This window comes from Pocillopora verrucosa, chromosome 13 (genome assembly GCF_036669915.1).
Source record: "Pocillopora verrucosa isolate sample1 chromosome 13, ASM3666991v2, whole genome shotgun sequence".
NCBI lineage: Eukaryota > Metazoa > Cnidaria > Anthozoa > Scleractinia > Pocilloporidae > Pocillopora > Pocillopora verrucosa.
In genome coordinates, this window is record NC_089324.1 from 584,366 (window position 1) to 608,452 (window position 24,087).

Sequence of the window (24,087 nt, forward strand, 5' to 3'; positions counted from 1 at the left end):
AACAGTTTTGGAATGCAAGCCACGCGAGACAAGTAATTGATAAAGACAAATTTTTTTTGGATTCACGATAATCACAGTCTTACTTTTTTCGGCCCAAACAAAATCAAATTTTTGCGCTATTTTCTAGGAAGTTGTGTACATGCCAATAAGCGTTGAATGCGTTACTCCTCAGAACATCACGTCATGGAGGAAGGTTCTGTTGAAGCGTGTCACTGGGCGGAGCGTGGACACAAGTTCTCGGCCGATGACGGCATTTCGGTAAGTTGACTTATACTCTAATACTACGGACGGATCGACGGACGTACGTGCGGATGGAGAGACCCGATTGGTTGATTGATTGATTGATTGATATACTCGTGGAAAACCTTACGTGCGAGTGCTTGCCAGTTGTAGTCAGTGCCATTTTAGATGAAAGCAGTAACATTAAGAACTTTTTTACATCTACGATTTCAATACAGGGTTTACTTATTCAAGTTTCTTCTAATTTTTTGATAACCATCTTTCATTGGAGCTGATGAGTAAAAAGGTGTAATGAAAATTCACCTCCAGTGTTGTAAGAAACCTATCTGAAACGACGTGAACCCGCGATTTAAGACAAATGTGGTAAGATTTTTATTTATCTATATTTTTTCTTTCTTGTTCTTAGACTGTTCTCAAGCATGTACTAGGTCACGTGACTGCACGAACAGCCAGAAAATCAGCGAAATAATCCGTCAGCTTGCTTTTAACACCTTTTAAATGTTGATTTTGTGACTCGTTTCTTAACTTGAAAACAGTATCATACACGGTTTAAACTTCAAACCTCGTTTCGGTGTCGATATTTCTTAACAGCGAAGAGAAAAATTAAAAGAAAGATTACTTAAAACGTGTCTGAGTGTTTTGAGCTAAATTTGCTGGTTGATCGGTAGAGAGCTCTTTGGACGACTAGTCCATAAACACTACCTTTCCTCCCCGGAAACTCTCCCTGCAACTAAATTTGGTCACAGCACTGTCAGCTTTTCACGATATTCATATTCTCCGCGACTTTCTACCCAGTAAATTGGCAGCCACCTGCGAGTTACAAAGTCGTCAGCTTCTGGTGTTAAGTTTATCCCGAAGCCATCGTAAACACTTTCGTGAGAAGGTTCGTCTATGATTTTCGGAGAGTGCATTTCATTTTCTTCCATCTCTATGCGATCTTTGTGGAGTGGAACCCAATTGAGAAGGAACATGACGGCTGTTGCAATAATGGTTACAGCGCTAGTGACGTAAAAAGAAACGCTGTAGTCATTGGACAAGTCGAAAAGCCAACCAGCGATTGGTGGGCCGAGCGTTTTTGGAAACGCCATCATACAGTAAAGCAAACCGATGGCGCGCGCTACTCTTTGAGAGCCTGCGATATCCCGCGTGATCACCGGAACAAGCATTTCGTAGCATCCATCAAAAACACCAAAAGTGAACGCGTACACGCAAATCCAGACATATTTATTCGCCATGGTGACAAGGGAGGAAGAAATAGCTATGAGAAGGAGAGAGAGCTGGCAGACCTTGAGGCGGTTGAATTGCGGATGATCGCACGCAATGCCAAAGACGATACTTCCCGTAAGTCCTCCAAAGGCCATATAACCTGTTAGAAGAGAGGCTTTGGTCGTGTTGATGCCTTTGTCCTCTGTAAAGCGAACCTAAACAAAGAAGGAACAAATTCAGGTATTAAAGTAACGCTCCACAGTCGCGGAAACCAAGTCGATTTAGTCATCGTCTTAATGTGATACATGAATACTGACTATGAATCACTGGAGATCTGTTCAATTTACAAGGTCGCCCTAATTTTGTTCAGTAAACATGATTAAATTACAAAATAGAAGAGATTTTTTTCTTGGGAGGAAGAGGAACTGATTAGTTCACTGCTATGGACAAATTCAAAGGAGAGGCTATACTTTGGCTCCTTCACGGCTGTGAAAACGGGATAAGCCCAGACTGTGATGGAACGTCAGCCTTATTCGAGTACAAGACTCTTATTTAACGCAGATTTGCGAGCAGCCTTTGAGAGTAAAAGGTTGCTTTTTAGTTTCAAGAATATGGCCAACAGCTTCAGAGAAGTAGACTCAAACTTTCTCTCAGTGAGACTGAAACACAGGAAATTATCAAACAGAGATCGGAAACCTGAACTTTCTCAACTAACTGAAAGCAACTTTTTGGAAGTGGAGGCTATGGATAGTGAGGGAAGAAACAATTTATCTGTCTGCTTAACTTACCAAATGAACAAAAGGCACGAGGAACACAAGCATGAACACACAAAGCGAAGCAACCCAGATGACGTACGCTTTGTTCTTGAAAATGTTGCCGTTGTTTTCTCTTCGTCTGTCTCGGCAGGCTTTATGGCTCTCCACAGGTCGAAATATCAATCCACTCATAAACATTAAACTCTGAACGGCAGCAAGAATCCGAAATGTAACTGAAATCCCGTACTTTGATACAAGGAGTTGTATCACAGGTCCATATACTAGGGTGCCACACGCGGCTCCCGCCAAAGCCATCCCAGATGCAAGGGCAAGACGCCTCCTGAAGTACTTTGTTAGTATCACGAGCGAGGGAAATAAGCCCAGACTTGCTCCCAGACCCCATATAATTCCGTAGCTTCCATACAGGGGTGTGAGCGTTGTTGCGAAGGAACTGGCAAGGAGGCCTGAAGCTGAGACAAAAGATCCAATAATGACAACCAATCGGCTTCCGAAACGTTCAGCGAGAGAGGTGCCCACAGCAGCGAACAGATACATCATACTGGACGCCAGCGAGGCAACCCAAGCTGTTGAGAAAGATGATAGGCTATTTACTCAATTGTCAAACTTGTCCATCTAAAAAGATAATATTGTTCTCATGTGTTATTTTTTTACCTCAACGTTTTCAAGCAATTGAAAGGAATAGAGTAAGGTTTTACAAGAGATAATGGGCAATGCTCATTAGGCCAAGTTGAGTTTTAAAGCTGTGGACCACGAAATGACACGATAGACCTGGATTAGCAATGTAGGCTTGGTAAAAAGACAACGACTAAAGAACAACATAACGGGCTTTGTGAATGTCGCGATGGAGACGTTTTAGTCAGGCCGTTAAAAAAAGCTGCTTGTTCCTATCAGCTATCAATAAGGGCCCAGTTCTTCAAAGGCTGATTAGTGCTAACCCGGGGTTAAATTGTAATCCAGCTTTCTTTATTTCTTTGTTCAAAAGTATTTTAGGGAAAATTTTCACTATTCTTTTTAGAACATCTAATGATCAAATTGCAAGCAAAAATATTTGAACTGAATTTTCTCTAAAAGTTTTCAGACCTGAAATCAAATTTCACACTAACCCTGGGTTATCTTAACCCACCTTTGAACAACCGGGGCCAGGCTTTTAAATGGACATGTAGTTCTTACTCTGATTGGATATAGCCAACAGATTTTGATGGGAAATCATAAGGAGTAAAACTCGGTTTAATCTAAAGCAACCTTTTACGAAAATAGAAAGGGGCTTTGACCTCATACTTTATCAAGTCACGTCTTGCGTTGTGCAAAAATTGCTAGAAAATTATATGACAGACCTTAGGGGAAGTTTAAAAATTCAAGACAGAAAAAGCTACTTTCGATTAAAATGAGATGATGGTCAAAATAGAGAAGAAAACCACCAAACGTTGTATTGCGCACACATACTGCTTTTATTGATTCACATCTCAGTTTCCGTTTACCGGAGAATCGTTTCGAAATATAAAGAAATAAAATGAATAGATTGAGTTTTAAAAGAAAACTGAACACTTTTAGTTTGGTTGAATGTGTAAGCAACTCTACCTGTTTCCCCTCTTTTTGTGGAATATTCATTCAAAAGCGCCGAGTACACCACACCAGCTGCATTCTGCTGCCCGACTGTTAAGAAATTAACAATCCATGCTCCGAGACAAACGACCCATCCCCACCCTCCATCGGGCGGAGGTTTGTGATGTACTTGATTCACATTAGCTGCTGGCTGATCGTCTTCCTCCGAAACTTCATCACACCTCTCTTCTGATGCCATGTCTGACATGGAATTCATATTTCTTCTCCTGAGGATGGCAAAAGTGCTCCTGTGTCCACCTGAAGCGCCTTTTCCTTGCTCTAGCGTTGACCTTAGGGCCCAGTACTAAGTTGAGCAGTAGTAATTTGGCTGTCACCTCTCAGCTGGAATCAGTTGAACAGAATCATGTAAACAGCCGAATAAACAAACATGAATAGATCAGTGCTTAAACGTAAGTTTGCTAGAAAAAAATAAATAAAATCAAGTCGAGAGCGTGTGAAGGCCCATTTCCACCCTTGATGCAACGCGGTTGTTTTTTTTTTTGTTTTAAACCGCCGCTTTCGTTTAAATAGCGCCTTTGATGAGTTTAGTGAGCTTCTCAAAATAATTCTGTTTAAAACAATAGAATACGTTTTGATTCGGTAATGGTATCAGACGAATCCACTGATTTAGCAGATTCCGAGGCAGTTAATGCTTATGGGTCGGTTGTTGCTTAAGAGGAACACGAAAATCCTTGCAAGCATTCCGAGGAAGGTGAAAATGTCAATCCACTACGTCATCATTAATACATCAATTTTTTTTTATTGAAACTTGCCATCCTTGTTAAATTAAAGGTGTCTGAGTGTTTCTCTTTTTTTTTTAAGGCTTTGTACTTAACCTTTAAGTCACGTTTTTGTAGACAAAACCTCTCATTACTTGTCGAAAGATGTATCACCACAGTAGAAAATTAAAATCGAACTCTTGACCATCTTGCAAAAAGCTCAACGTTGGACACTAGACCGAGGAAAGTTGTTGGTTTCCAAAGAAACCTTATCTCTGTTGCGGCAGGCAACAGGAACACTCAATCGTGTTGTACTTCACGAGGGCGAAGCCAAAATGAACTATCACGCATAGAAATCAAAAGCAAATAATTTCATTGTTTTTGCAACAGTGGTTTAAAAATTAGTCACAAGACAGGCTCGTGTTTTTTATTTAATTTTTTGTTTTTCAACCACACACTGGTAGGTTATTCACTTTTCTCAGACACTATCTACCATGAAAAAGATAGAGAGTGGCGTAGGCAATCAGATCACAGCACTTTTTTCATGGAACTTTCGTAGATTTAGTATGGAAAACCGCCTCAGGAAATTTAGAAAAGGCGTCGTTTTTGAGCTTAAATTGATAAAGGTTTGGGTTGAATGTTTCTGTACATCAAATGCTCTAGCAGTAAATCTGTTATTTGAGAAATAATTGTTTTGTGCTATGTTATTAAGAATACTAAAAGAGTAACTGACTGAACAACTGCCAAACCTGCCACGTTTTATCAGTACGCAAGTTTATTTCGGTCGAAATTTGCATGGATGAACTTCTACTTGAAATGGATCTTTAAAATCGAAACGGAAATTGTGGGTCTTGAGGCAAAGTAATAACTTAATTTTTTCCCTTCATGGCAGTTTTTCAACCAAAACAATCCCGCACCACCAGCAATTAAATTTGCATCTAGCCTGTTTTTTGTTCCCCTAATAAATAAAATCATCAGAATTAGTGCCTTATGCACAATAAAACGAACTTTTCCTTTTCAGGTACGTTTTGAGTTTCTGTGATATTGTATTCCTCTTTTCATCCGCTTTTTTTTCAGCGTATTTTTCACTTGACTTGCACAGAGAGAAAGCTTAGTTTTATCCTAATGCCGGTGCAAATTTTACTTACGGAGCATTATCTCAGACAGTTGGTTGTCACGGAGATTTTCTCCGTTTTAAATTAATTATCAGCTATCAATTTATTCCTATTTCGTATAAAATTACAAAAGGAAAGGATATGTTTTTGACATACCTGCCTGGTATCCTGAGAGAAACAGCAATCAATGGCTTGATTTGCCGTCTTTTACAAGACATGTGGTTCTGTCGATAATCTTAATTATCATAAGGTAAGTGGCATAGTAATGAAGAGCTATCGATAGGAGGTCTGGCAACTCCAGAATAAATTTCACAAATTTACAAAATTCGATTTCGCGGACCGAGCCAAAAAGAATGTCATCATCTAGTTAGAGCCGGCACCAAATTATGAAATTTAAAAGCATTGTGATAGGCCCCGTTTTCAAATTCATTCAATATTCCACCGCGCATTATCATCAAATTGAAAACAAAATCAGTTCGTAAAGAATTTCAGCCGCTTTAACTACATGGGAAAATAATTAACTAAGATACAATTCACGCAAATAATCATTAATGGTGTGGTATTTTTTGTGACTACGTGACAATCCAGTAGTGCGACAATCCAAATAATATGGCAGTTCCGCATCGTGGGAATCGAGCACTTTTTTTTTTTTTGGTAATACTTTAAAGGCATTGTATCCATGCAAGGTATTCGTTGTCTGTTATTGCAAATAAACCTGCGAGTCATACAAGATTTTCATTCGAGCTATTTTTTCAATTACGTTATTTATGACTTTTAAGTCGTGGTCTCGTGGTATATTCCTCGGGTGTCTTGTGATGCATTGTGAGGATCTTACTGGAACAATGACCCAATTTTAGAAGAGAGCTTGTCTAGCGTAATTCTTCGCGTGTGCAAAAGCGAACAAGGCTTGGGTAAGAACACTTATTTGTTCTCAATACGAGTAAATTGTTGTAGATGAAACTCGACCGTACTCTTGCAACACAAATTGGAAAAGGAGCAGGGTATTGAGCAAACCAGCATTTGGATTTTCAAATTTAGCCGTTTAAAGGGTAACTGACGGCTAACAAGTTATTTTTTCGGAATACCGTCTAAATGCCTCGGATAACACATTGAAACAGATACAAGGTGCTTCGTATGCTTTTTTTGTGCGTTTTTTTGCTGGGAAAACTGTCCTAAATGCAGCTTCGTGAGGCATCCCCCGTAAACGCTTCGATTTCGATCATGTGACCTTACGCTTTACACGTGTGTACATTAAGCAAAGTAAATATGGCGGACAGTAGTTCGAGTGAAAGCAGTTCTATTTCGGGGTCTGATTATTCGGATTTTGAGGCCTCGATGGAAGTTCAACATAATGAAAGGGTTTATGAATCTGTTGGTGAAATTAGGCCCTGGTAATTTGAATCGCTAGGACAAATGTAACCTAAAAAAGGGCGCGATAGTCAGGAGAGGATCAAGAGCCCGTGACGCATCGATTCTCTGTGACTCTGAGTTTCGCGCCTAAGCGCTCGTCAGACAGAACTTTCTTCAATGAAGAACATACCTCCTTATATACAAATAAGATAAGTAGCTAATTATAATTTTTTTTTAGTTCAGGTCGTCATTTGAGAAACATTAGGTGCTTGTTATTTCCGTAGCACGAGTTTGTCGCGCACTGCGTTTTAAATGGTGGGTGCAAGGTAGTCCCATGACATGTGCTTGAATGATTTTCTCGATTTCTGTGTAGTCAAAGTCTTCATATTATTGTTAGAAACCAAGAAAAAGTTTCACAAGCTTACGAAACGTCCGTGAGTAAGAAACGATTACATACCAAACGAACAACGCTGCATTTTGTTGTTGGAAACGAACAACGTTTCCCTTTGTTGCTAGGAACGAACAACGCTTTAAGAATCTTCATGGTGTTGTGGGAAACAAAGAGCGCTTTAGTGATTAAAATTTCTCAACGTTATTGCCTATTAACAGTCTGAAATTCTGATCTTTTTAGTATTTGTTTCTTCGGGTGGCTTGACCTTTTTTTCGGGCGACATTACTAAAATTTCGGGCAACATGACTCAGGTTTCGGGCGAGATGACTCTCAGGCGACTTGACCGGTTACCGCTCATAATAAGGCGTTTCTTGTAACATCCGTTTGCAGCATGTTTCTGTTATTGTTCACTTCCATTGGAAGTTAACGAAAGTTAGGCACACGAATGTATATGCTGCTCAATCATTGCGACCTTTTCAGCTTTCTTCCCTTTGAAGGTGACCTTGTGATGGAAAAGTACAAGGATAGCTCGTCCACCCTCAAGGACGACAGCTTATCGGAGTTGTACAGTCCAACCCAGTCAATGTCATTGTACTCTCGGTTCAGCCGTTCCATTCGCTCCCTTTCAATCTCCTCTTTCTTCTTCTCCTTGATTTATTGCTTTCAACGCCTCGCGAACCTCCCACTGGCGTTTTCTTTCAGTCACGAAACAGCGGCGAAAGCGTTCCTTGTAGGGACAAGTGGTCCAAAAGGACAGGTAGAATTTTGGCAGAATACTATTGGAGAAATCAATTTATTCGCCCTTTGGGTTCGGGAACCACCCCAGATCTTCATCTTTCTACTTCTCTGGACTTGCACTTTCACTTGTTCCCGAACCCGATATGCCACCAACAGAGTAAGAGGAGTAGCAAGCATCCTTTTTAGAAAGGCGTGTCTGCAAACAGCCACAATAGCCACAAGTTGTTCCATCTGACCTCATGAAATCCTCGCATTCTCCACAAGCGTATTTCCCTCTTTCTATTCCTCGTACATCATTGTCCATTTTCAAGTTAACACAATGCAATCACACGCCACGCAATTAATTTCTTTGTACACAGACGCGGTAATGTGAGTAACACTTCCGGTTAGTTATTTTCTCTTCCGGTTATGTTTGTCTCGGAGGAGGTGGGAGGGAGGGTCAGATGTTTTTGTGTGGGTATTTTTGAAGGGTCATGCATTAATCCATTCTGGGAAGTGGGAGGGTCACGATTTTTTTCGCAAAAAATTTCTAAAATACCCCGACTTAACCCACCCCCAATAAAAGACGTACCTTCCTTTAGTCACGCTCCTTCCAGAACCGATGGGCCTGACGTCACAGTGATATACAACGGACAAAATCTAAAGTCAATACTTTTCGGCTTGGAATAAAAAACATTTTTCAAGTATAGGACTCGATAATGGTTAAGAGGAAAAAATTATGGGAACATATATTTTTTTACAGCTGTTTGAAATGGCGTGCAAATTACCTGTGGCGCTGAATACAAACATGCGATCCGTCGCGTTTCGATTATTCAACCTTCGTTATTTTATTTCTCACTCCGTATTTCGTAGTCTCTAAATGGTGGCCTATAACAGAATGGAACGAATCTTATTTTTTTCGCTCGTAAATTTGGGCAGCAATTGAACAGGTGAGACGAAGTTATTACTGTCAGGTCTTGACATGACGCTTTTCACTACCTTGTACACATGTGACTATCGCATCACGTGACCTGACTCGGACCGTTTTCAAAATGGCCGTCGATTAAGCGTCCACAAAAAATTGTAGAAAATTTGATTTTGCACAATATATTGTTGATTTGCTCATTTAGGATTTCTTAACCAAAGAGGAATGTATTGGGACCAAAAAAAAAAAAAGGAGCAAAATTTGGCGTCAGTAACCCTTTAAGTTCGCAGTAAGGTAGGTCTACAAGCAGGAGCCCATTATCCGGAGCTTCCATCTTCCACACTTACCCTCTGAGTCAACCCTGTCCCTGTCTGTGCTGTGGTCCTCTATTGTTTATGTCACCGGCCGCATGAAAGTATTTCAAGAATGGCGAAAAGCGCGGAAAATTTATCATTTTTTGATAAGATGGATATTCTCGGTAAAGTTGCTGTTTTTAAAACGAACCGAATGGTTGCTGCATCTTCTCCTCGCGTGGTGCTGTCGGAAGTATTCATGCGCCAGATTTGTCCATGTCTGCGGTTGCATTATTGTTATTCTGCCGAGAAAGTGAACTGTGCGACGTGAGCGACAAGAACAAAGAAGAAAAAAACTATTAGAGCCACACAAAAGAGCTTATGTAAAACCGAGCCAAATTCGAATTCATTCTTGACAACAAAATATAGATTCTCTCTTCAGAAAATACAGTGTTACGTGACACTACGATGCTACCTCGAAATTGTTATCATTATGACTAGTGGTTGCTAATGACAAGTTAAGTGGTGCGAGGGGACGAACGAAATACAACAGCAACGACAACAAGCGTTATTTGCACAACTATACATTTACAAAAAGTATTGCCAAAGTCAACTAAAATTACGTGGCAGGTTTTTTTGAGTACATCGCTAACGATTTGTCATGTAAATCAAAGCAAAATGAAACACTGATAGTAAAGGCAAATAGCCTCTGCAAAGTTTACGGTATTTTTATTTCCTTTTGTTCTGGATTTTGGTCATTGTGTGAACACTAAGAACGAAATGTAAATAGTTACATTAATATTGCTCTTTGGAGTTCAACAAGTTACAGGAACCGGAAAATTGATAAGAGCTATACGATGGTAATTTCACATATCTGTGATTTGTTTGTCTTAGAAATTAACATTTCTTGGAGAGAACAAGAACGTAAGGGAATCACTAATTAATTTTAGAAGCTATATGACATTTAAAACTGTATATTATCAGGATATGCATCTAAAAAGCTCAAGCCATTGTGAATTGTTTTGAAGTCAATTCTAAGTGCTTTAACAATATCTCTTCACAATTTTCTTACCTATATTTGATTTGTTACATAATAAATCAACAAATGGATAACTCTCTTGTAACCGAACAAGTAATGTTTTAAACGCACATACAGAGCCCAGACCCCACACGGGAAGTCAAGCTCGCTAACGCTCGCGCAATAATAATGCAAAAACGGCTACTGTTGAAAGATATATTTCTCAACTACCATACGCCAGTTAACAAGTTTCTTGTTTGTTTCTCTTGTCCTCAACTTGAATGCCATTCATCTTAAATCGTCAAGCAATATTTCTATAAACTTCTGCTGGGGCACAATAGGCTTAACTCTTGATCTGTGAATTTATCTTTGCAGTTAATTCAGACTAAAAACAATCAGTGAAAACGTTAAAATGGCGTGCAACAACTATGAAGAAAAGTCCGATATTTCTAGTGCACCTTCAAAACAGAAAGTGACGGAAACAAATGACAATGATCCTCCTCCCGACGGAGGTTGGGGATGGGTCGTTTGTCTGGGTGTGTTTATGGTGAACTTCCTGACTGTTGGACAACAAAATTGCGCCGGAGTTGTTTATGATGCTTTGATGGAAAAATATTCTACATCAAGAGGAGAGACAGGTAAAAGATATACTATTCTATATTTTCCAGTGATTAAGATGAGTCAATTGCGTTAGGATACTGCGTTACAACACAACTTTCCCTCAGAGATTTCCGAAACTGATCACAAGAATTCTCTATCCCGAATCACACTGCACGCATCCCGAGGGCGAAAATCCAACAAGTGCGCTCCTATATAAGATGGCTGGCGGAACTCAGTCGCTGATTATTTCACACCAAACAGTCAAAGGAGTAACTTTGTTTTCCTTCATAGCTTGGGTTGCCTCGCTGGCGTCCAGTATGATGTATCTGTTCGCTGGTGTGGGCACCTCTCTCGCGGAACGTTTCGGAAGCCGATTGGTTGTCATCATTGGATCTTTTGTGTCAGCCGCAGGTCTCCTAGCCAGTTCCTTCGCAACAACAATTGCACCACTTTATGCAACCTATGGAGTTGTCTGGGGTTTGGGGGCAAGTCTTGGCTTTTTCCCCTCGCTGGTAATCCTAACGAAGTACTTTAAAAGGCGCTTGGCTCTTGTTTCGGGAATAGCTCTGGCAGGAGCTGCATCTGGGACTCTGGTTTACGGCCCAATTGAGAAGCTGTCTCCCAAATTTGGCATCTCAACTACGTTTCGGATTCTTGCAGGTCTTCAGAGTTTCATGCTTCTGAGCGCCTTGACGTTTTCCCCTCTCTCCTCGGTAACAAGTAGAAATCAACAGCCGCGTAACAGAGAATTCGACTTGCGTTTTTTCAGGAGCAAAGCGTATATTATCTGGGTTGTGGCTCAATGCATCTTTATGGTGGTGTTTCTTGTGCCTTTCGTCCATTTGGTAAGATCTTTTTAATTCTTTGGAAAACTTGGTTTTACCTTTTGCGAAGTTATAAATAGACATAAATCTAATGTCACGGTTGAAACGCCCTTCATGACCGCAATAAAGTGAGGAAGATCGTCAAGCAAGCGGAGCTACTAGTGATCAATGAATATTATTTTTACGAGTCAAAGACGAAGCTACTTGCTTTTCTGATTTATTTTAAGGAGGAGGGGAATTAAAAATTGTCAGCTAACATTAGTCTCTTTGTTCTGCTCCCCGTGCAAGTTGTTGGTCACACAACTTTCATCGGCCTCCATTCTTACTAGCTTTCTGTGCCAGGTAACAGTGACTATTTGCGTTGTAGGGATATGGTCTCGCTCGCTAACCACCTCACTGATTTATCTTTCAGGTTCGCTTCGCAGAAGATAAAGGAGTCACCAAGTCTAGTGCGTCATTTCTGACAGGTTACTCAGCAATCGGAGGTTTGCTGGGAAGTTTGGTGCTCGGTGCGCTATGTGATTACCCTCAGTTCAACCGCGTTAAAGTTTGTCAAGCCACCTTACTATGCATAGCTATTTCTACGCCTGCTGTAACCATGACAACGAAATACGAGTGGATAGCCGTGTACGCGTTTACGTTAGGTGTGTGCGACGGTTGTTACGAGATGTTACTGCCCGTTATAACGCGTGACATTGTTGGTGTGAAAAACGTTGGGCATGCCATAGGTGCTTTATACTGTTTAATGGCGTTCCCCAAAACATTAGGCCCACCCATGGTTGGATGGATTTTTGACGCCTCAAAAAATTACAATGTATCTTTTTACGTCACAGGCGGCGTGGCGTTGATTGCTGCGATTGTTATGTATACCGTAAACTGGGTCAAGTTCAATGACGAGAATGAAGAGAGGATGAGAGAAAGGTTATTACCCTATAACGAGACTTCAGGATCAAATCAGAGCATACAGTACACCTGACGTTTCAAGGCCATGGGATCGGTACCAACGCATGTTCCCAGTTGAGACCGAGCCCGCGTTTACTCTTTAAAGGGTCAGTTGCCCACTAGACTCGCTGTGACTCTTGTGGCGAACGTGCTAACGAGTCAGTTTTCTGATTGGATAGAACAACTGGAACGTATTGTTTTGATAGGATCTTGTGTATTTCTTTTCCTTAGTTACGTTGCAGAAAGCAAGAACTCATGGGCTCCTGGCAGAAAGTCTATAGGATCATTGCAAATGCTCGTAGGGTGTGGGGGGGGGGGGGGAAGGTGGAGGACTTTGGGGGTGGATCACAAAATATTCAGGGGGAATAAAAGGGGGATCAGTCGTCGCCAATAAAGTATATAGGGGACGGGGGGCTATAGAAAATTGGCTACAAATCAACTGCCAATGAGGGAGAAGGCGACTGTAAGAACATCACAGAGCCCTATAAAGGGATCAGGTAAATTTTTATTATGATTCATCCAAAATCCTCCCAACCTCACGTCCCCTCCCCCCCCCAGACGATAATGACCGGTCCCCTGTGGTAGTATTTTTCTTTGCACTAATTTAATCATTGTGTTTATTGATGGCCGGTAGACATTTATAATTGTCAACGTTTTGAGACACCTAAACATTTCCGTTTGCGTGTTGCGTCGGCCGAACGTAAACATTTTTCGGTATATATTTTGTTTTGGGGACACTTGATTGATAAGGATTCTTTCGACTCGTCATACAGTTACAAATATCTTTCATGCTTCTATTCGGAAAACTTAAAACAGGATGATGGATCACTTTTAAGAACAAGCGACCGTGCCCACTGGCTTGTTTTACCAAGTAATCTCTTTTCAAGCCTATCCGCTTAATCCCGAGTCACATATAAAACAGTCATCACTATGAAATAATCTGATTTGTGCGATGTGATATCCTTGACATTTGGGTAACCAAAAATAATTCTTTGTGCGTCCGGAGCAAGCAACTTGAGAAAAGTCTTTATGCAACGAAAATATTTATTCAATATTATCTGTAGAACATCGGGCATGATTTTAGAACGCCCTTATTTTTGTGACCCCGAAAACATTGATTAATGTATAAAAGTAATCGTTGTTCATAGTGGTTCGATTAGGGTTTTAACACACAAATTTATATTCCATTGACATATGCCAAGAATTAAAACAAGTAGGGTGGTTCTTTAATTGCTTGAACTTCTTTCCATTGTTTTAGATGAAAACATCTCTTCAGTCATTCTCAATTAAGAGTTATATTTAACTGAATTCTTTTGAATTCTTGCACGTTTCTGAGAGATGCTCTTAGCTCTTAAGCTGTTGATCTTAATTTGTTACTAGTTTTGTCGCAATGAAACGAAGTCTTGTTGGCGCCTAACAAAGAAATGGTCGGACACTGGGCGTTGTCAATGATGATCTGCTTTGTTCCCTTTCCAACTATTTTCGATTTGTAAAACCCTCCTATACTTTGTATCTTCGACATGTCTCAAACACGCGCGTGTAGATGGCTTGAAAGGCACTTGATCATTGATACATTTTGAACCAGCTTATAAAGGCGTGTGAAATATGTAATGAGTGGGTTTCGTGCAACACATGCATTCATGTTTATCACAGCCGGCCGGAAGTAATTGAGTACAAAAAAGATAATTATTTTGTGAAAGCGTAGTATTTGCTATATCTGCGCTTTTCATCAATCAATTTACGTGCTAGCTGAAGGAAATGAAAAACCGGAGTAAATAATTGTCGTTACAGACTTAGTAAAGGCACCACCAGTTAGAGATAAACTTATCGACCCAGGACCACCCATTACTAATTGAATTCTCTTCCAGAATTTTATTTTCTCTTCTATTTAAATCATGTGCTGAGTAACGTTCAAGCGGTTTCCCGACATCCTGAAAATACGAAAAGGAATTCTCTTACAGTTGAAGGAAAGAACGAACAGAGGGATAAGTCTCACGTATGCTTGACACACTAAGTTTCAAAGCTGACATAATTTCACTGCATGGCTGCATGCAATCAAATGGATAGTAACAATGAACAACCATTGTTGTCTACGCCTTCATGTGGAGGGTTAAGCAAACTAAGCCCTGTCACTGAGACTACTTAGACGCTTCCTTTATATTCCATAAGTGAAAGCCCTACTCTGCTTATCTGAACGTGCTGGTAGAAGTCGCGCCATTTCGAGAGGCAAGCCGCAGTTATACACTTTAATTTTTTATTTTACTGGATACCAGTTCATGTATAGAAATATCATCCACTTTTTTTTGTACTCAAGGGTTAAAAAGTTTCTCTTTGACAAAGGCTATTTTTGGTACAACTCCCTCGAGATTGTGACTCTACCGTTTGAATTCCCTGTCATGATCGTAAATCCTATAATTAAATGTATGATGTGATGTTAGTTGAAAGGCGAGAACATCAGTGCCAAAATAGCTAAAAATACCACGCGATGCAAGAGACAATAGGTTAATAAAGAGGCCATATCAAATTATAATGCACTGGATCTGCCTTTGTACAGATTGTATTCGACTTCTGGGAATGTTTTCTTTGCATTTGATATTTCGCGTTAGTTCCTGTTTCTGTTGATGCCGTTTGTATATGATAAATCATTGAAAGCGTTTTTTCAGAGATTATATTATTTGATAAAGATATTGAGTAATTTGTGGAGGACTTCTAAAACTATTGGCTATTTCAGAAACTTATCACACGGAGAGTGGGGGGCGGCAGGTTATTAAGATTTTGTTTCTGTCACGGTAAATTTACCTGATCCCACATAAGGCCCTGTGATATTCCCTTATAGGCAGTTAGTTCTCTATAGTTCTCCCTTAAGGGTCGGTTGGTGGCTACTGATCCCCACTCCATTCCCTCTGAAAGCCACGTGATCCCTACAAAATCCTCTGGTCCCTTATCAGCGAGACATTTTTGTAAGCCAGGTATATTCTCTGCGGTATCACTTATGTCATGCGCGTGATTGATAGCCTTAAAAGCTAGCCCTATTTTAAACGTTTCAGTAGAAAAGTAGAATGACTGAGTATAATTGGCCTTTAGGCCGGCCATGTAGGAAACTCTGGAAAAGGGGATTAAATTATCATTTTTACAGGGTTGTTCAACTGTTGTTGAATAGATAAGCCTTATGCTTATTTTAAATCTTCTAGTTCTAACTACCACGTAAACTTTCTCATACGGTAGAAAACAAAAGAAGTTTGTTAAGGGAGCAAACAGTCACACACCTATGACTGAATATGATAACAGAGCCTCGAAAGCGCGGAGGTTTCAAAAGAAACAGAGCATTGAATGGTGATATTTAAAAATTGTTAAAAAAAAAAAAGATATATCATTTCCTCTGATTATCTCTATATCAATGATTTTAGCCGAAATATTTTCAGCCATACAGCTCCTCTATATAAATGAAGGTATTGTAAAGAGAGAAAAAGGATCTGAGATGGGAAAGGAATATTATAGAGGCTGGAGATTTTCTCTAACAGGCATGAGAAACGTTTAGGATAAAGCAATCGTATTTTATCTCGCTTGGTAATATTTCGGGGTATTATTTTCGGTCTTGAATCATACAAAATTAAGTTTGTTTTCCTTGTCAAAGGGGATAATCAATGTAACCTCAGTGATTTATGATTTCTTAAGAAGATTTCTGTGGTTCTTTTTCCTAGCGCCTTACTTTAAAAATACATTAAATTTTCAGAAAGATATTCAGCGTTTTTAATTACTGTTTCATGGAAGTTGTAGTTGTAGTTTAGTCATTGGGGTCTTGAGGCAAAGTAACAACTTAATTTTTTTTCCCTTCATGGCAGTTTTTTAACCAAAACAACCCGCACCACCAGCAATTAAATATGCGTTTAGCCTGTTTTTTTCCCCTGATGAATAAAATCATCAGAATTAGTCGTCTGCACAATAAAACGAACTTTTCCTTTTCAGGTACGTTTTAAGTTTCTGTGATATTGTATCCCCTTTTTATCCGCTTTTTCCCCGCGTATTTTTCACTTGACTTGCACAGAGAGAAAACTTAATGTTATCCTAATGCCCGTGCAAATTTTACCTACGGAGCATTTTCTCAGACAGTTGGTTGTCACGGAGTTTTTCACCGTTTTAAAGTAATTATCAGCTATCAATTTACTCCTCTTCCGTATACAATTACAAAAGAAAAGAATACGCCTTTGACATACCTGCCTGGTATCCTGAAATAAACAGCAATCAATGGCTTGATTTGGCGTCTTTTAAAACACATGTGGTTCTGTCGATAATCTTAATTATCATAAGGTAAGTGGCATAGTAATTAAGAGCTATCGATAGGAGGTCTGGAAATTCCAGAATAAATTTCGGATAATTTACAAAATTCGATTTCGTAGACTTAGCCAAAAAGAATGTCATCATCTAGTCAGGGCCGGGCACCAAATTATGTAAACGAAAAGCATTGTAATAGGCCCCGTTTTCAAATTCATACAATCTTCCACCGCACATTATCATCAAATTGAAAACAAAATTAGTTTGTAAAGAATTTCAGCCGCTACAATTCACGCAAATCATCATTAATGCTGTGGTATTTTTCGTGACATTACGTGACAATCCAATCGTGCGACAATCCAAAGAATATGGCAGTCCCGGATCGTGGGAATCGAGCACCCATTTTTTTTTTGGTAATATTTTAAAGGTATTGTAATAATGTAAGGTATTCGTTGTCTGTTATCATAAATAAACCTACGAGTCACACAAGATTTTCATTCAAGCTATTTTTTCAAATGCGTTATTTGAACTTTTGAGTCGTGGTCTCGTGGGACATTCCGAGGGTGTCTTGTAATGCATTGTAAGGAGTTACGCAATTTATTACTGGAACAATGACCCAATTTCCTAAGAAAGCTTGTCTGGCGTAATTCTTCGCGTGTGCAAAAGCGAACAAGGCTTGGGTAAGAACACTCATTTGTTCTCATTACGGGTAAATTGTTGTGGATGAAACTCGACCGTACTCTTGCAACACAAATTGGAAAAGGAGCAGGGTATTGGGCAAACCAGCATCTGGATTCTGAATTTAGCCGTTTAAGTCCGCAGTAAGGTAGGTCTGCATGTAAATGAAACATCATAGATTGTACAAAAGTAGGCAGCATTCATGAGGTAACATCCTAAAGTTCCTGTGCGTCAAAGCGCAAAGGAATGGAGGTAGCAACACAATTCATTGTGACAGGTCGCCTCGACGGGTCGCTCAGTGTGACTGCAGTTCAAGTCATTGCAACGAGTTTTCTGGCTGCGAGTTTTCAACATCTCAAGCCTTTTTAGCGCGGACAAAGTTCCGCAGTAGTGATGGATATTCTCGGTAAAGTTGCTGTTTTTAAAACGAACCGAATGGTTGCTGCAACTTCTCACAGCGTGGTGTTGTTGGCAGTATTTCACCAGATTTGTCTCTGTCTGTGGTTGCATTATTGTCATTCTGCTGAGAAAGTGAACCGTGCGACGTGAGGCACAAGAATAAAGAACAAAAAAGAAGAAAAAACTATTGCAGCCACACAAAAGAACTTAAGTAGAACCGAACCAAATTCGAATTCGTTATTGACAACAAAATATAGATTCTCTCTTCAGAAAATACAGTGTTACGTGACACTACGATGCTACCCCGAGATTGTTATTATTATGACTAGTGGTTGCTAATGACAAATTAAGTGGTGCGAGGGGACGAACGAAATACGGAACGACAACAAGCGTTATTTGCACAACCATACATTTACAAAAAGTATTGCCAAAGTCAACTAAAATTACGTGGCAGATTTTTTCAAGTTACATTGCTTAGATTTGTCATGTAAATCAAAGCAAAATGAAACACTGATAGTAAAGGGAAATAGCCTCTGCAATGTTTACGGTATTTTTATTTCCTTTTGTTCTGGATTTTGGTCATTGTGTGAACACTAACAACGAAATGTAAATATTTCGTAGAAAATGTTGTGGTTATTCATCGTGGTGAATGCCAATAAAAGCTAAGTTTTTTCGTTTGTCTCACGATGTAGTCACTTGTGATGTAGATCGCGACGTTTCGACTGCATACTGCTAGTCTTTGGGTCAATTAAAGAGGCAATTCATATAAGACTTCACCCTAACAACATCAACAAGGATAGTGGAATAGAAATTTCGTAAGCGTAGATGCCCACGATCAAAAAACACAACAACAGGAGAGCCGTGCAACAGCGGACCGCCGAGGGAGCAAATCACTGAGTGAACAGCAAGGATCGAAATGCACCTATCAGAGCTGTTGAATAACAACTAATCACAGCAGAGCATCATGCTTTAGAAGATCACGCATGACCAGTCGACTTCATCGCCTAAAGAAGACTAGCAGTATGCAGTCGAGACGTCGCGATCTACATCACGCGTGACTACATCGTGAGACAAACGAAAAAACTTAGCTTTTATTGAAATATAAATAGTTATGTTAATATTACTCTTTAGAGTTCAACAAGCAACAGGAACTATACGATTGTAATTTCACATATCTGCGATTGGTTTGTCTTTTAAATTAACATTTCTTGGACAGAACAAGAACACAAGGAAATCACTAATTAATTTTAGAAGCTATTAACATATATAAAACTGTATGTTATCAGGATATCTAAGTATCTAAAAGCTCAAGCCATTGTGAATTGTTTGAAGTCAATTCTAGGTGCTTTAACATCATCTCATCAGAATTTTCTTACCTGTAATTGATTTGTTAGAAAATAAATCAAGAAATGGATAGCTCTCTTGTAACCGAACAAGTAATGTGGACTTAACGACTAATGGGATTTAAGTAGTATATATATATATAGGCCCCACACGGAAAGTCAAGAGTAGTGTTGCTGCTCGCTAATGCTCGCAGCAATAATTATACAAAGAAGGCAATTGTTGAAAGATATAGTTCTCAACTGCCATGCGCCAGTTAACAGGTTTCTTGTTTGTTTCTCTTGTCCTCAACTTGAAGGCCGTTCATCTTAAAGTTCTTTCTGAATCGTTAAGCAATCCCTTCTCTAAACTTCTGCTAAGGCATAATAGGCTTAACTCTTGATCTGTGAATTTATCTTTGCAGTTAATTCAGACTAAAAACAATCAGGGAAAACGTTAAAATGGCATGCAACAACTATGAAGAAAAGTTTGATGTTTCTGATGCACCTTCAAAACAGAAAGTGACGGAAACAAATGGCAGTCATCCTCTTCCCGACGGAGGTTGGGGATGGGTCGTTTGTCTGGGTGTGTTTATGGTGAACTTCCTGACTGTTGGACAACAAAATTGCGCGGGAGTTGTTTATGATGCTTTGATGGAAAAATATTCTACATCAAGAGGAGAGACAGGTAAAAGATATACTATTCAAAATTTTCCAGAGATGAAGATGAGTCAATTACGTTAGGATACTGCGTTACAACCCAACTGTTCCCCTTAGATTTCCGAAACCACCCACAAGAATTCTCTATCCCGAATCACACTGCACGCATCCCAAGGGCGAAAATCTGACTGGCGCGCTCCTATATAAGATGGCTGGCGGAACTCAATCGTTGATTATTTTACACCAAACAGTCAAAAGAATAACTTTGTCTCCCTTCATAGCTTGGGTTGCCTCGCTGGCGTCCAGTATGATGTATCTGTTCGCTGCTGTGGGCACCTCTCTCGCAGAACGTTTCGGAAGCCGATTGGTTGTCATCATTGGATCTTTTGTGTCTGCCGTAGGCCTCCTGGCCAGTTCCTTCGCAACAACACTTGCACCGCTTTATGCAACCTATGGAGTTGTCTGGGGTTTGGGGGCAAGTCTCGGCTTATTCCCCTCGCTGGTAATGCTAACGAAGTACTTTAAAAAGCGCTTGGCTCTTGTTTCGGGAATAGCTCTAGCAGGAGCTGCATCTGGGACTCTTGTATATGGCCCAATAATTGAGAAGCTGTCTTCCAAATTTGGCGTCTCGACTACGTTTCGGATTCTTGCAGGTCTTCAGAGTTTCATGCTTCTGAGCGCCTTGACGTTTTCCCCTGTCTCCTCGGCAACAAGGAGAAATCAACAACCACAAAACAGAGAATTCTACTTGAGTTTTTTCAGGAGCAAAGCATATATTATGTGGGTTGTGGCGCAATGCATCTTTATGGTGGTGTTTCTTGTGCCTTTCGTCCATTTGGTAAGATCTTTTTAATTTAAATATGCAAAGTAAAGTTGTAAGGCGAGGCAGATCGTGAAGCAAGCAGAGCTACTAGTGATCAATGAATATTGTTTTTACGAGTCAAAGACGAAGCTACTTGCTTTCCTGACTTTCTTAACAAAGAGAGGTATTAAAAATTGTCAACTAACATTAGTCTCTTTGTTCTGCTCCCCATGCAAGTTGTTGGCCACACAACTTTCTAACATTCTGTGCCAGGTAACAGTGACTATTTGCGTTGTAGGGATATGGCCTCACTCGCTAACCACTTCTCTGATTGGTTTTTAGGTTCGCTTCGCAGAAGATAAAGGAGTCACCAAGTCTAGCGCATCATTCCTGACGGGTTACTTAGCAATCGGAGGTTTGCTGGGAAGTCTGGTGCTCGGTGCGCTATGTGATTACCCTCAGTTCAACCGCGTTAAAGTTTGTCCAGCCTCCTTACTATGCATAGCTATTTCTACGTCTGCTGTAACAATGGCAACGAAATACGAGTGGATAGCCGTGTACGCGTTCGCGTTTGGTGTGTGCGACGGTTGTTACGAGATGTTACTGCCCGTTATAACGCGTGACATTGTTGGTGTGAAAAACGTTGGGCATGCCATAGGTGCTTTATATTGTTTAATGGCGTTTCCCAAAACATTAGGCCCACCCATGGTTGGATGGATTTTTGACGCCTCAAAAAGTTACAATGTATCTTTTTACGTCACAGGGGGCGTGGCGTTGATTGCTGCGATTGTTATGTATACCGTAAACTGGGTCAAGTTCAATGACGAGAATGAAGAGAGGATAATAAGAGAAAGGTTATTACCCTATAACGAGACTTCAGGATCAAATCAGAGCATACAGTACACCTGACGTTTCAAGGCCATGGGATCGATTACCAACGCATGTTCCCAATTGAGACCGAGCCCGCGTTTACTCTTTAAAGGGTCAGTTGCCCACCATACTCGCTGTGACTCTTGTGGCGAACGTGCTAACGAGTCAGTTTTCTGATTGGATAGAACAATTGGAACGTATTGTTTTGATAGAATCCTTTGCGTTTCTTTTCCTAAATTACGTTACAGAAAGCAGAAGTTCATGGGCTCCTGGCACAAAGTCTATAGGATCATTGCAAATGAACGCGAAGCCTTAAGGGACTAGTAATTATTAACCTTTGTAGGATGGGGGAGGGGGGATCAGGTGGAGGACTTTAAGGGTGGATCACAAAATATTAAGGGGGAACAGGAGGAGGATCAGTCGTTGCCAACAGAGGATATGGGGGGGGGGGGCTGTGGGAAATTGACTACAAATCAACTACCAATGAGGGAGAAGGGGACTGTAAGAATATCACAGAGCCCTATAAAGGGATCAGGTAAATTTTTATCATGACTCATCCAAAATCCTCCCAAACCCACAACCCCTCCCCCCCAAAAGACAATGATTGGTCCCTTGTGGCAGCGCTTTTCTTTGCATGACTTTAATCAGTGTGGTTATTGATCGCCGGAAGACATTTGTAATTGTCAACGTTTTGAGACACCTAAACATTTCCGTTTGCGTGTTGCGTCGGCCGAACGTGAACATTTTTCGGTATAAGTTTTGTTTCGGGGACACTTGATTGATAAGGATTCTTTCGACTCGTCATTTAGTTATAAATATCTTTCATGCTTCTATTCGGAAAACGTTAAACAAGATGATGGATCATTTTTAAGAACAAGCGACCGTGCCTACGGGCTTTTTTTACCAAGTGATCTGTTTTTAAGCCTATCCAGTATGAAAGGCTATTAAGTCTCACTCGCTTAATCCCGAGTCACGTATAAAACAGTCATCACTATGGAATAATCCGATTTGTGCGATGTGATCTTCTTGACATTTGGGTAACCAAAAATAATTCTTTGTACGTCCGGAGCAAGCAACTTGAGCAAAGTCTTTTAGGCAACGAAAATATTTATTCAATATTATCTGTAGAACATGGGGCATAATTTTAGAACGCCCTTACTTTGTAACCCCAAAAACATTGATTAATTTATAAAAGTGATCGTTGTTCATAGTGGTTCGATTAGGGTTTTAACACACAAATTTATATTCCATTGACATATGCCAAGAAATATAACAAGTAAGGTGGTAGTTTAATTGCTTTCCATTGTTTTAGATGAAAACATCTCTTCAATCATTCATTATATTTAACTGAATTCTTTTGAATTCTTGCACGTTTCTGAGAGAAGCTCTTAGCTCTTAAGCTGTTGTTACCAGTTTTGTCGCAATGAAACGGAGTCTTGTTGGCGCCTAACAAAGAACTGGTCGGAAACTGGGCGTGGTCAATGATGGTCTGCTTTGTTCCCTTTCCAACTATTTTCGATTTTGTAAAACCCTAGCATGCTTTGTATCTTTGATAGGTCTCAAACACGTGCGTGCAGATGTCTTTTAAGGCACGTGATCATTGATACATTTTGAACTAGTTTAGGAAGGCGTGTGAAAAATGCAATGAGTGGGTTTCGTGCAACACATGCATTCATGTTTATCATAACCGGCCGGAAGTAATTGAGTACAACAGAGGTAATTCTTTTGTGAAAGCGTAGTATGTACTATATCTGCGCTTTTAATCAATCAGTTTACATGCTCGTTGAAGGAAATGAAAAACCAGAGTAAATAATTGTCGTTACAGACTAAGTATAGGCACCACCGGTAGGAGATAAACTTATCGACCCAGGACCACCCATTACTAATTGAATTCTCTTCCAGAATTGTATTTTCCCTTCTATTTAATATCATATGCTGAGTGAAGTTCAAGCGATTGCCCGACATCCTGAAAATACGAAAAGGAATTCTCTTACAGTTGAAGGAAAGAACGAACAGAGGGATAAGTCTCACGTATGCTTGACACACTAAGTTTCAAAGCTGACATGATTTCACTGCATGGCTGCATGCAATCAAATGGATAGTAACAATGAACAACCATTGTTGTCTACGCATTCATGTGGAGGGTTAAGCAAACTAAACCCTGTCACTGAGACTACTTAGACGCTTCCTTTATATCCCATAAGTGAAAGCCCTACTCTGCTTATCTGAACGTGCTGGTAGAAGTCGCGCCATTTCGAGAGGCAAGCCGCAGTTATACACCTTAATCCAAACCCCAAGCTTTATTTTACTTGATACCAGTTCATGTATAGAAATATCATTCACTGTTTTTGTACTCAAAAAATTTCTCT

The 24,087-nt window shown here is 40.0% G+C and overlaps 2 protein-coding genes across 2 annotated transcripts; one reads left to right on the forward strand and one right to left on the reverse strand.

Annotated features, from left to right (window-relative positions):
* Positions 1–608: 608 nt before the first annotated feature.
* Positions 609–16,986, reverse strand: LOC131789482 (monocarboxylate transporter 10-like). The gene is made up of 4 exons (XM_059106602.2): positions 16,933–16,986; positions 3,801–4,166; positions 2,235–2,785; positions 609–1,661 (listed from the first exon to the last, which is right to left on the reverse strand). The coding sequence occupies exons 2-4, from the start codon at positions 4,039–4,041 to the stop codon at positions 981–983; spliced, it is 1,473 nt and encodes a 490-aa protein (XP_058962585.1). The 5' UTR covers positions 4,042–4,166; positions 16,933–16,986; the 3' UTR covers positions 609–980.
* On the forward strand, positions 6,485–22,040 carry LOC131789536 (uncharacterized). The gene is made up of 7 exons (XM_059106688.2): positions 6,485–6,569; positions 10,728–10,990; positions 11,244–11,797; positions 12,189–12,742; positions 19,821–20,074; positions 20,328–20,884; positions 21,191–22,040. The coding sequence occupies exons 2-7, from the start codon at positions 10,765–10,767 to the stop codon at positions 21,755–21,757; spliced, it is 2,712 nt and encodes a 903-aa protein (XP_058962671.2). The 5' UTR covers positions 6,485–6,569; positions 10,728–10,764; the 3' UTR covers positions 21,758–22,040.
* Positions 22,041–24,087: the final 2,047 nt, after the last annotated feature.